This window comes from Glycine max, chromosome 10 (genome assembly GCF_000004515.6).
Source record: "Glycine max cultivar Williams 82 chromosome 10, Glycine_max_v4.0, whole genome shotgun sequence".
NCBI classification, from domain to species: Eukaryota; Viridiplantae; Streptophyta; class Magnoliopsida; order Fabales; family Fabaceae; genus Glycine; species Glycine max.
This window is the reverse complement of record NC_038246.2, coordinates 51,173,798-51,186,000: the sequence shown is the minus strand read 5'-3', so window position 1 is coordinate 51,186,000 and position 12,203 is coordinate 51,173,798. Positions and strand designations below refer to the sequence as shown.

Sequence of the window (12,203 nt, the reverse complement as noted above, 5' to 3'; positions counted from 1 at the left end):
TATGGAAAATGCTAACATGTGCCCTTAAGACACTTGTTAGTGTATTATGTATAGAAATTTTGTATTGAAAGTTGTGCAATTTATTTTTTTAAAAGTAAAAAATTGTTGTTTTTAAGACATAGTTACTATTGGAAGTATCCTTAACATGTGCCCTAAGTGCGCATGTTAGCATGACCCTTATTTTATTATTAGGTAGTTTTTTTATTGGTTTTTCTATTGAATTGTATATTATTCGGGATATAGTCACTATACTTTTGACAATTAGGAAACAATAACTATTTTTGTCAAATAACTAGTTTCTTATATATATATTAGCGATCAAATGGGGGATTCACAAGAAAATAACAAAGGAAAGAGTAGAGACAAAGATAATTATGTATCTTGGACTATGGAGGATACCAATGAGTTGTTGCACCTCTTGGTGGATGCTATGAATAGGGGATTGCGTGATGCCAATGGGTCACTTAACAAACAAAATGTAGAACGAATAATACTTCCTCAACTCAATGCAAAAACTAAATTCCCTAAAACTTATAGTCATTATTTGAGTCGGATGAAGTGGTTTCGAAACCAGTATAACATGATGTCAACCCTTATGCGCAACAACTCTGGCTTTGGATGGGACCCAATTGGAAAAACTTTCACTGCTCATGAGGATGTATGGAAAGATTACTTAAAGGTGAGCTAAGTTCATAATCTTTTAAATATATTAATAGTTATAAATTTAGTAAATTATAATATTTGTAGTATATTAACAATGATTTTTTTTTAGTCCCACCCAAGTCACAGCAAACTTCGAGGAAAAAGTATGGTTGATTATGAGTATTTGAAGATCGTTGTTGGGGGTGGAGTTTCTAGCGGGAATAATTCTATATCAGTCGATCCAGATGATACTGATGCAACAACTTTTGAGCCAGAAAATAGAACTGTTGGGATAGAAGAATTTTCATATGATCCTAATAGTGATACATTCATAACACCAAATAACTATGAACCAGCATATCAGCCTCCATCACCAAACCAACCAAGTCCACCATCCCACCCCCCTTTAGATTCAGAGGTTCCCATAGAAAAACAAAACTGTCACAAGCGAAGGAGATCCGAGTATGGAGGGAGTTCAAGCGCTGTTGGGATCAACAATCAAGGCAACGTTCTGGAAAATCTTTCTGTTGGCATTGGGACTATTGCTGTGAATTTTGAAAAAATATCCAACATGATGGAGAAAAGAGAAAAAGATAGAGATAGAGATAGAGAGCTCGAGGGTATTATTTGGGATGTTATAAAAGAAATTCCAAATTTGGATGACATAACGCGTTTCAAGACAGCTGAATTGTTAAATACTAAAGCAAAAAAAGATTTTTTCTTGAAGATGTCACCGGAAGAACGCTCATCTTGGATAAACTTTAAGTTAGGGAATAATTAATATTTTGATCATCTATTATTAACATATTATTTTAAACATCGTGAGTTTGTTGAACTATATCTTTTGGGTCTCTATTTTGGTTGAAGTATTTGGTTTGTTTTTTGGTCGAACTATTATGGTTGTATTTTGGTTGAAATATTTGGTTTGTTTTTTGGTCGAACTATTATGGTTGAAGTATTTAGGTTATATATTTTGTGAAATTGTTGTGGTTAAACTTTAGTTATATTTATTTTATATATGAATTTGTATTAACTTTGATATTAACTTTGATATTGACTTATAACCATGACCATGACATAAAGAACGAAGAAATGGATGGAGATATATATAATGAAGATACAAATGATGAAGATATAGATGACGAGGAAACAAATGAAGAATTTTATGAAGCCACATACACATATGTGATGGCAATTTATGCTTTAATAGATATATTAAATCAGTTTTTGAATATGATGCGTGGTGAACATATTGAACGTCCATTAACTCGACGACAAATTACTAGTTGGGGATATGACTATATACACAAAGCATTAAACGATGATCCTGCAATCTTTCGACAAGTATATAGGATGTATCATGATGTATTTCAAAAGTTGTGCACGATTATAAGAGAAAAAACACCTTTGGAGGATACAAGATTTATTTGTGTTGAAGAAATGCTTGCATCATTCCTACAGATTGTCGGCCAGAACACTCGATATTGTGTAATCCGCAATACATTTGGCCGATCACAATTTGCTACAAGTGAAAATTTTCACAAGATTTTGAAAGCTCTGAACTCATTAGCACCTGATTTAATGGTTAGACCAGGCTCAACTGTGCCTGCAAAAATAAGGGAAAGCACAAGGTTTTATCCTTATTTTAAGGTATGTGATCATTATCTAATTATAACAAAATTATAATTATAATTGTGATTATTATAATAATATTTATGATTATTGATACACACACTTTAGGATTGCATTGGAGCTATTGATGCTACACATATTCCCGCATCAGTAAAAGGACGAGATGTAAGCAATTATCGTGATCGTCATGGAAATATATCACAAAATGTATTAGCTGCTTGTAACTTTGATTTGGAATTCATGTACGTTCTTAGCGGGTGGGAGGGTTCAGCACATGATTCCAAGGTGTTAAGTGATGCTTTGGCAAGGAAGAATGGACTTAAAGTGCCCCAAGGTAAGTATTATCTGGTGGATTGTGGATTTCCTAATCGACGCAAATTTTTAGCCCCATATCGAGGTGTACGATATCATCTACAAGATTTTGCAGGTCACGGTAATGACCCTGAAAATGAAAAGGAATTATTTAATCTTCGGCATGCATCCTTAAGGAATGTGATTGAGAGGATATTTGATATTTTTAAATCGCGGTTCACAATTTTTAAGTCAGCACCTCCATTTCTATTTAAAACACAAGCAGAACTTGTGTTGGCATGTGCAGCACTTCATAGATTTCTTAAACAATTTTGTGTTAAAATAGTTGCTCTCATTAATTTCTTACAATAACAAAATTTGCAAGTGCGTTAGGCATTTGATTTATTTAACAAAATTTTGTGTTAGTAATTTTTGTTATCGTAAATGACAAAATTAAAAGAGTATTGGCGTGCATGCAGGAAGATCCGTCGTGGAGGGTGACCGTACATGTGAATCTACGAAAACGGCTTGTACATTCATTCCTACGTCTCATCCTTTCTTCTCTCCTTCCTAACTCAAACCACACTACCATGTCTGCCTCTTCTCAGATCTCTCTTCCTGTTACCAAAAATAGCAGCACATCAACATAATCTTTCTTTTTCCCTCAATTGATCTCCATATCGTTTGCAGAACAACTTAACGATCGAAGAACAAGTTAGTTAATTTATTTGTATGCTTGAGAGCTGAGACAAGACAACAATAGCATGCACAATGGTGGATTCCCCATCGGTTTCAGGGAACCGTTTACTGACAAGAACAGACTCCATGCGCTTCTTTTCTTCAAGAGGAGTCAAGAGTTTTGCTTCCGGTTTCACGTTGGCTTCTATCTTGCTTATGCTCTTCCTCATTCTAAATCCTTCTAGCTACCAATCATCTCCAAGGCTCAGAAATGCCTTCCAATCTTCACGTGGTGGATATCATTTCTCTAACGTCTTTGCTCACATATTCCCCAACTCTTCCTCTTCTCCACCCTCTCATGATCAAACTTCTAAGAATGATGATGCAATAGATCTTAGGTTAGGGACTAGTGCTCCTTCTCCTTCTCAAATTTCCAGAAAGGAAGGCTCTGGACTCACAGCAAAGGAGGAACATAGAATACAGGCACCACCACAAGAGCCTTCTCTCACTGCATGGTCACCATTACCAATTCCTATTACATGGTCACCATCACCGACTGCTTCTTCTCCAAATGAGAAGCACAGTGAGCAAGATTGGATGGAAATGTGGAAGGATTGTGATATGTATGAAGGGTCATGGGTCAGAGATGATTCATACCCTCTTTACATTGCTGGCTCTTGTCCCTATATTGATGAGCCTTTCAACTGTTTCCGCAATGGTAAGAGTGAAAATCTGTATGAGAAGTACCGCTGGCAGCCCAAGAATTGCAACGTGCCAAGGTATTCCAATAGGAAGCAATGTAAAAGAGAAGTTCTTTGGTACCCTCAGAAATTTAAGGTTTTTTTTATTCTGTTATTGAAAAAGCTCTCTCCTTTAACGTGCCCAAAATCATTCAAGTATTTGTCTAAAACATTTATACAAAAACTCTTTCTTGCTACCATAGCAACTCTCAATATAAAATTGCTATGAGACTCTCAGAGTGCATGAGAATATATATGCCGAGCTAGCTATTATCTTACGTTCATATTTCTAGGATTCAATAACGGCTAGCTATTTTTCCTTTTTCTTTTTTTTTTGTCTGAGAAGATAGAGAGAGATGAATTTTTTTTGTGTTGCTGTACCTTTTGGTTCTCTTTTAGTGAGATGAGTAATGTACGCAGGTTTAAAGCTAATGACATGTTGGAGATGCTAAGAGGGAAACGTTTAATTTTTGTTGGTGATTCCCTCAATAGGAATATGTGGGAATCTCTGGTTTGTGTTCTTAGAAATTCAGTGGAAGATCAGAGCAGATTGTTTGAAGCCTCTGGTAGAGAAGAATTTCGAACTGAGGGTTCGTACTCATTTATCTTCCAAGTATGTCAGATGTTATTCCCTCACTGTATTTAAGATGGAATTTTCACGGCTCTTTTGCATCTTTTTCCTGTTTACTTTAACAAAAACAAATGTGAGACAACATCAGAAAAGATTCACATTGAAGCGAAAAATTTGTCGATGTTACATTACATCTGATTACTATATGATCAATAAGTATGTAGACATAAGGTCCAGAAATTAAAAGTAGCTATACCCAATTGTTTGATCTTGAGTTCCATTTCTTAGAGCAGGATAATATTGGTGATTAAATTTAAGTTGGGGTTGCTGTTCTATACCAGAATACTAACTTGGTTAATGTCTGAACAGGATTACAATTGCTCAGTTGAGTTCTTTCGTTCGGTGTTTCTTGTTCAAGAGTGGGAGACTCCAGACCTGAAGGGATCAACAAAAGAAACACTTCGTCTTGATGTGCTTGAGAGATCTTGTGATAAGTACAAAGATGCAGATGTTCTTATCTTTAACACAGGTCACTGGTGGACTCATGAGAAAAGAATAGAAGGGTATTGCTTCTTCTTTTAAATTTGTTTCCTTGGTAGTTGGTAGAATAAAAGTGATGTTACTTTTCTATTGGACAAAACCATATGCAATTTCATAGGTGCTTTTAGTATTGTTCTCCAATTAGAATTGAAGTTTCTTCTCGGTAATCTACATAATAAAGGCTTATGTTAAAAATCAACATAAATTACTGAAGTGAAACTCTAATTTTGATTCACAAACCGCATTAAAAACACCTAAGAAACTATCCGTAAGTTTTGTTCTTTTCTATTGATTGCCACATTTATAACAGACAAGGTTACAGATCAATGCATGATCTTTCATTACTCAAACGAAAATTATTTAGATTTAGAGGCAGTAGTGGGAAAGTTTAGATGACAACTTTTTTAAGCAACTTGCAGTAAGGGATATTATCAAGAAGGAAATCATATCTATGGACAAATGAATGTTGAGGAGGCATTTCATAAAGCTTTGTTGACATGGGCACAGTGGATAGATTCTAATATTGATCCTAAGAAAACTACAGTTTTCTTCAGGGGCTATTCTCCATCTCACTTCAGGTAACAAAGAGCATTTTGTTTAGTGAGTGCTTTGGATTTAGGACTTCAATATAATCATTTTTTTTCCTGATATAGGGGTGGAGAATGGAATTCAGGTGGTAAGTGTGACAATGAGACAGAACCACTGGAAAGTGAGTCTGACTTAGAAACTCCTGAAATGATGATGACCATTGACTCTGTAATTAAGAAAATGAAGACTCCAGTCTTCTATTTGAACATCACGAAAATGACTTATTTCAGGCGTGATGCTCACCCTTCCTTGTTCAGAAACGAGAATATGACAGAAGAAACAAAAAGACATATGCTCATACACCAGGATTGTAGCCATTGGTGTCTTCCCGGTGTTCCTGATTTGTGGAATGAATTAGTGTATGCTCACCTTTTATATAACTTGAATAGAAACAAGAACAACCCCCCAAAATAATTTTTGATACATTGTTTTTAAACAAACAAAATAGCATAGGCTTCATTTTGTATTTGTGATATATTCAGTACATAATTGAATTACTAGGTTGTGTAATTATTTCATTCTTACCAATATGGTAACACCTTATTCTTCGTTTCAATTCTCTCTCTCAAAACCTAGAGGGAGGATCATCAACGAAGTTCCTAAGGAAGCCATACGGGACTTTTTTTGTTTTTAGATATCATGAGAACTAAAGCCATGATATCTATACTCAAGTTCCTACCACATTAGGCAAAATTTCAGGAAGAAAGTCCTGGAACAGACAGTACCATACATAAATTGGATTCTTTTGAAATTCTTTTCTACACTAAAAGTAAAATTATTATCAGTGAAACAATCATATAGCCCTAGCTTTTGAGAGACAAGATTGAGTAATGGTTTTAAACTAGATTCTTTATTTTTTATTTTTAAGAAAAAAAAATAGAGAAGGATATAATTCTTCCTAGAAGCCATATCTGTCCAGAATTGAGTGCTAGAGTGAGCATCACTAATTCAACTACACCACAGAGCAAGCCAAATAGTTGTTACAAATTCATACAACTTCATTAATTCAACTCATCCTTCAATGTAAGTGGTTCCTCTGACAATCATATGCAAGAACAATCTAATCTTCCTTATTGTGGCTAAAGTGATATCTCAAAAAACAAGTCATGTAACAGTAACCCAAAGCCACAAGTGAAAACCACAAGTTCTAGATGAGATAAAAGAAACTCAACAAATATATCTACGAAAGTTCTTTGGCAGCAGCAATAACAGCTTCCTTGGTGATACCAAACTCCTTGTATATTTTTCCAGCTGGAGCACTTGCTCCAAATCGATCAATGCCTATGGCCTTTCCTTTGCTTCCAACAATCTTGTGCCAACCAAATGTTGATCCTGCCTCAATGCTAACTCTAGCTGTTACTGAAGCAGGTAGAACACTCTCCTTGTATTCATCTGACTGCTCATCAAAAAGTTCCCAGCTAACAAAAGAAACAACTCTAACAGCTTTTCCTTCCTTCCTTAGATCCTCAGCAGCAGCAGCAGCAATTTCCAACTCAGAACCAGTTCCAATCAAAATAACATCAGGCTTGTTACCTGATGAGTTGTCTGAAATGGTGTAGCCACCCTTTTCAACTCCCTCAATAGAAGTTCCTGGAAGTTGGGTCAACTTTTGCCTAGAAAGTGCAAGAATTGAGGGTCTCTTCCTGTTAACCACAGCAACTTTGTATGATCCAGCAGTTTCATTACCATCAGCTGGACGAAGCATCAAAGTGTTTGGCATTGCCCTGAAGCTTGCCAAATGCTCTATTGGCTGATGAGTTGGTCCATCCTCTCCAAGTCCAATCGAATCATGAGTCATCACATAAATAACTCCAGCTTCACACAGTGCAGAAATCCTTATGGCAGCTCTCATATAGTCAGTGAAGACAAAGAAAGTTGCACAGTATGGAATGAATCCGGGGCTATGAAGAGCAATACCGTTACAGATTGCTCCCATTCCATGTTCTCTAACACCAAACCTAACATTGCGCTCTTCGGGAGTATTCTTTTGGAAATCCCCATACGATTTCAATAAGGTCATGTTGGAAGAGGCAAGATCTGCACTACCACCAAGTAGACCAGGAAGAACCTTAACAAGGGCATTTAGATTTTGCTGAGACAGATTTCTTGTAGCATCAGCAGGGCTTTCTGGTGTGTATGTCTGAAAGTTGAAATTTAATTAGAAGGGTAGTCAATAATCCAGAAACAAATGATGGAAGTCAAGTTTTATTTATCTTAAAAGTTTGAAGGCTATACATGCATGAAGCAAAAAGATGGATGATGAGTGAAGATGCAATGTACTTAATATGAATTTTAACTGTAATTAGGAAAGTTAATGATTATAACAAACCATGGAAACGAATCACCACCATTCAGTAAAATTGGATTACGCATCATTCAACTACTAAGGAGATATAGCTCAAAATAAATATTAGGAGAAACCTAGAAGTTTGTTAGTTTACTCACCGGAAGTGCTTTCTCCCAACCAGCTGGTAATTCGCCAGTAATAATAGCCTTCAGCTCTGCAGCTTCCTCACTGTATTGCTTCTCATATTCCACAAACTTGGCATTCCACTCAGCTTCAAGTTTAGCACCCTCAGGTGTATGGCGACTCCAATGCCTAAGGAAAATAAAGAAAGTTTCATTCTAGATCATGAAAATCTCAGCAGACTAAGAGGAAACAAAGATATCTCTAACTCCCCATCATACTTCTTGACATCTTCTGGCACATGGAAAGGCTCGTATGGCCATCCAAGATTCTTCCTTGTAGCATCCACTTCTTTAGCACCTAATGCACTCCCATGAACACTGTAGGAATTAGCCTTGTTTGGAGAACCAAATCCAATGGTAGTGGTTACCTGTGAATAGTATCACAGATGAGCAAGCTGATAAAATACACCCCCTCCCCCCCCCCCCCCCCCCCCCCCAAAAAAAAAAAAAAAACAAAGCATATGAAAATGGTTTACTTTCGCTCACAGAAATCACATTATGCTACTTTCACTAGTATACTCAAGGTAACTAGTGACATAAATGATGTTTTTGATCAATCCATTTGCTTCAATCTTCAGTTCATGTAACTAACCTTGATCAAAGTGGGTTTGTCTTTGACAGCCTTTGCTTCTTTAATGGCTGCACGAATTTCATCATATCCAGTATTTCCATTCTTCACCCAAATTACATGCCATCCAAGTGCTTCAAAACGCTGATCAACATTCTCAGTGAATGCAATCTCAGTGTCACCATCAATGGAAATGTGATTGTCATCATATAAAGCAATGAGCTTTCCTAGACCCCAGTGACCGGCAAGTGAGCATGCTTCATTTGAAATTCCCTCCATTTGACAACCATCACCCAATATAACATATCTACAAGAGTAAAACAAAGAAAAAAACAATTCTCATGGGTAAAACACCAGGAATTGCAAGACGTAGATCACAATGTAGAGAGAATGAGAACAAAACAAGATGCAATTATCCTACGTGTAATGGTCAACAATCTCATTGTCAGGCTTGTTAAATCGTGCAGCCAAGTGCTTCTCAGCTAGTGCTAATCCAACAGCATTGGCAATGCCCTGACCAAGAGGACCTAAACAAAACGTGAGGATAAGCAACAGAACACAGCAAAAAGGCTCACCATGATAACAGTAACATAAACCAATGAAACATCTAACCTGTGGTCACTTCAACTCCAAGGGTCTCAAAGTTCTCAGGATGTCCAGGAGTTCTGCTTCCCCATTGTCGGAATTCCTTAAGGTCTTGTTCCTATCATGTAACCCCGAAACAACAAATTCAGGTAATGAAGATCCCACAACTTTAAAAGCTTCACAATTATATTTCCATCAAAGGTCATCCATGTCAACCTTTGGTGGGGGCTATTAAGATACATATACCATCTCATTCTTACCAAAAGAGATTAAAAAAAAAAAAAACAAAGGCCACACAAATTTACAAGGATTCAAAACTGTTTCACCAATCAACTTAAATAAATTTAGAGATCAGATAACAACACGAGTTAAATTTTGTTCCACTGTCATGTCAGAATAAAGATTTTTACATTACCAAACTGATCAAAAATCATATAGGTATGAGTTTTAAGGTAATTATTATAAAACTTAACATACATGAAAAAAATGCGATTTGATGACAGTGTAACAATGCACTTAAATTAAATTCTAACGACATGAGGATCACAGTTCCGAGTCACTCCCAATAGTGAAAGTAGAAAAATGAAAAAAAGAAGTAAAAACTGACCTGAACAGTGTCATAGCCAGCAAGGTGAAGGAGAGCATATTGGAGCATGCAGCCATGTCCAGCAGAGAGAACGAAACGGTCACGGTTGAACCAAGCGGGGTTCTTAGGATTGTACCTCATTATCTCATCGTAGAGAATGTGACCCATTGGAGCACACCCCATGGGGAGACCAGGGTGACCAGAGTTGGCCTTCTCAACTGCATCAATGGCCAAAAACCGAATGGTGTTGACGGATTTCTCCACCAGAGAAACCTCGGTGGTTTGGTCGAGTGTCTCAACCGCAGCGGCTCGAACAACGTTGGTGGATGGACAAGCACCCCTTCTACGCGAGGACGTGGCTGCTGCTGCTTTGCATGTAGAATGTGACTTGAGGCCAGAGAATGATGGGAAGGAGAGTGAGACACGGTCAGAAGAAGAAGAGCCATGAAGGTACACAGCACGTGCCAGAAGGGCCTGAGATAGATGCAGAGAGGATGAGGATGCCATGGCTTAAGCCTTAAGTTTAAGAGCTTCAAAAAAATGAAACTAAACCAAAACCAACCACTTAGTTTAGTGGTTGTAGAGTGAAGAAGAAGAAGAAGAAGAAGAGTGTTTGGACTGATAGACGAAAAGGGAAAGGTAGTTGTTGATCTATACACTCGTTGTTCCTGCTGTCCACATGTTGTGGACAATCTTAGCCTATACTTCTGGCTATCTTCTTCTTACTTCTCTGCCTCATCTTTTTTCTCATAATTTCAAAGATAAAAATATAACATGATAATATACTTTATTCCATCTATTCTAAATTTATTATAGTAGTATATTCGCATCTTATTCTCCCCGTTTAGTGTTTTATTATGTAAAGCATACACTGCTCCTTGACGTTTATGTAAATAATTTCATTATTTCCATATGATCAAATCATTACTTTTTGCATAGTATATAAATATAAATTCTTTATATTTCATATATTTTTTAATCTTTTTCTACTTAGTGATCTAACATATTCTCTAAACTTAAGAAACATCGTGCAAAAATGTTTTTGTTTTGCAAAACTATACTAGTGAAGAAGATTCCTGAAATTACATGACATAAATACTCGAATTACATGAATGTATAAGAAGCTTATGTATATACAGTAAAAAAAGAAGCTTATATCTTTCTTTTTTCAGAATATCTATGCTCAAGTTAATTTTCTAGAATCACATGATATATTATGTCGATTCCTTAAACATTTTGAAAATTAACTTAATATTTTAAGAGACATAATGGATTATATTAAATATCAAACTTTTATACTGAAAAGTATTTAATAATTTTTTGTAAAATATGAATTTAATTAATTTAACCGTCAAAGTTCTTTTAAACTAGTATTGAATTGATCAATTTAGCCGTTAAATTGATTAAATTTTACATATTAAACATAAATTTGGTGTTTTTATCTAACAAAGTTACAGAAGAAACATGTCAATACTTTGTTTATCCTCTTTATTTAGATAAGGGGGTTAAAGCTTGCTGACATCGGAGCAGAACCACAAATCTTACCTGCTATGAGTGGCAAATATATTTTTCAAAAATAACTTGAAAAAAAACCATTTTAATGTGTCATTATCAGTTACTACAACATAAAAAGAAGAAGATGTAACTATTATTTCTTAACACCAGATGAGGGCTTATTTTCTATCAAATAAGATCATTACCAATATAAAAAAATGTTTAAGTACAAATCAGTCAAACAAAAGAATATGCGAGACTGGAACTAAAATTGCGAGGGATTTGCTGCTAAGTTTTATATGGTATATAAATATAAATATAAATAGTTGTTATATTGTCCATTTAAATGTACAAGTTTTTGGGCTATATGTCTCTGTTTCATAAGTTCAAAGAAGACAATTAAGTGTAAAGAAAGGCTAGCTGAATAATAGTGTGTTAGACACACGTTTTAATATTTTTCACGTCAAATTGAGGAGACACGCAAAAGTCATTGAAAATAGCTTATGCTCTGAAGCCATTGTAAATCCACATTGAGGAATGATTTCCAAAAACTTATTAAGACTGGGTATTTTATAGAGTGCCCGACACTTGCTGCCCATGATCACCATTAAACGGATTAAAATACTAGTTGAATAACAGTTTATGTAAATAGAGAGATACATCAACTGAAATTTTCATTATTACTGAATCGCATTTCAGAATCATTTCAAATAAATTAAATATGCTATTATTCATAAGGAACCTCTGATGTAATTTTTTTAAGTAATTAAAATGAGCAGTAAACTCAATATAACAGAATTCTTGTGTTGACAAAACTGT

The 12,203-nt window shown here is 35.6% G+C and overlaps 2 protein-coding genes across 3 annotated transcripts; one reads left to right on the top strand and one right to left on the bottom strand.

Annotated features, from left to right (window-relative positions):
• The first annotated feature begins 105 nt into the window (after positions 1-105).
• LOC102666493 (uncharacterized protein At2g29880) lies at positions 106-1,423 on the top strand. The gene is made up of 2 exons (XM_006589712.4): positions 106-679; positions 773-1,423. The coding sequence occupies exons 1-2, from the start codon at positions 323-325 to the stop codon at positions 1,421-1,423; spliced, it is 1,008 nt and encodes a 335-aa protein (XP_006589775.1). The 5' UTR covers positions 106-322.
• A 5,236-nt stretch (positions 1,424-6,659) lies between these two features.
• On the bottom strand, positions 6,660-10,709 carry LOC100781676 (transketolase, chloroplastic). Of its 2 annotated transcripts, XM_041006034.1 has the most exons (8): positions 10,271-10,370; positions 9,912-9,963; positions 9,332-9,422; positions 9,141-9,246; positions 8,744-9,026; positions 8,371-8,519; positions 8,128-8,281; positions 6,660-7,822 (listed from the first exon to the last, which is right to left on the bottom strand). In XM_041006034.1, exons 2-8 carry the CDS (start codon positions 9,957-9,959, stop codon positions 6,863-6,865), a joined length of 1,791 nt encoding a protein of 596 aa, XP_040861968.1. In that variant the 5' UTR covers positions 9,960-9,963; positions 10,271-10,370; the 3' UTR covers positions 6,660-6,862. The 2 variants fall into 2 exon arrangements, with proteins under 2 accessions (XP_040861968.1, XP_003536788.1); XM_003536740.4 differs by having other exon boundaries at positions 9,912-10,709.
• Positions 10,710-12,203: the final 1,494 nt, after the last annotated feature.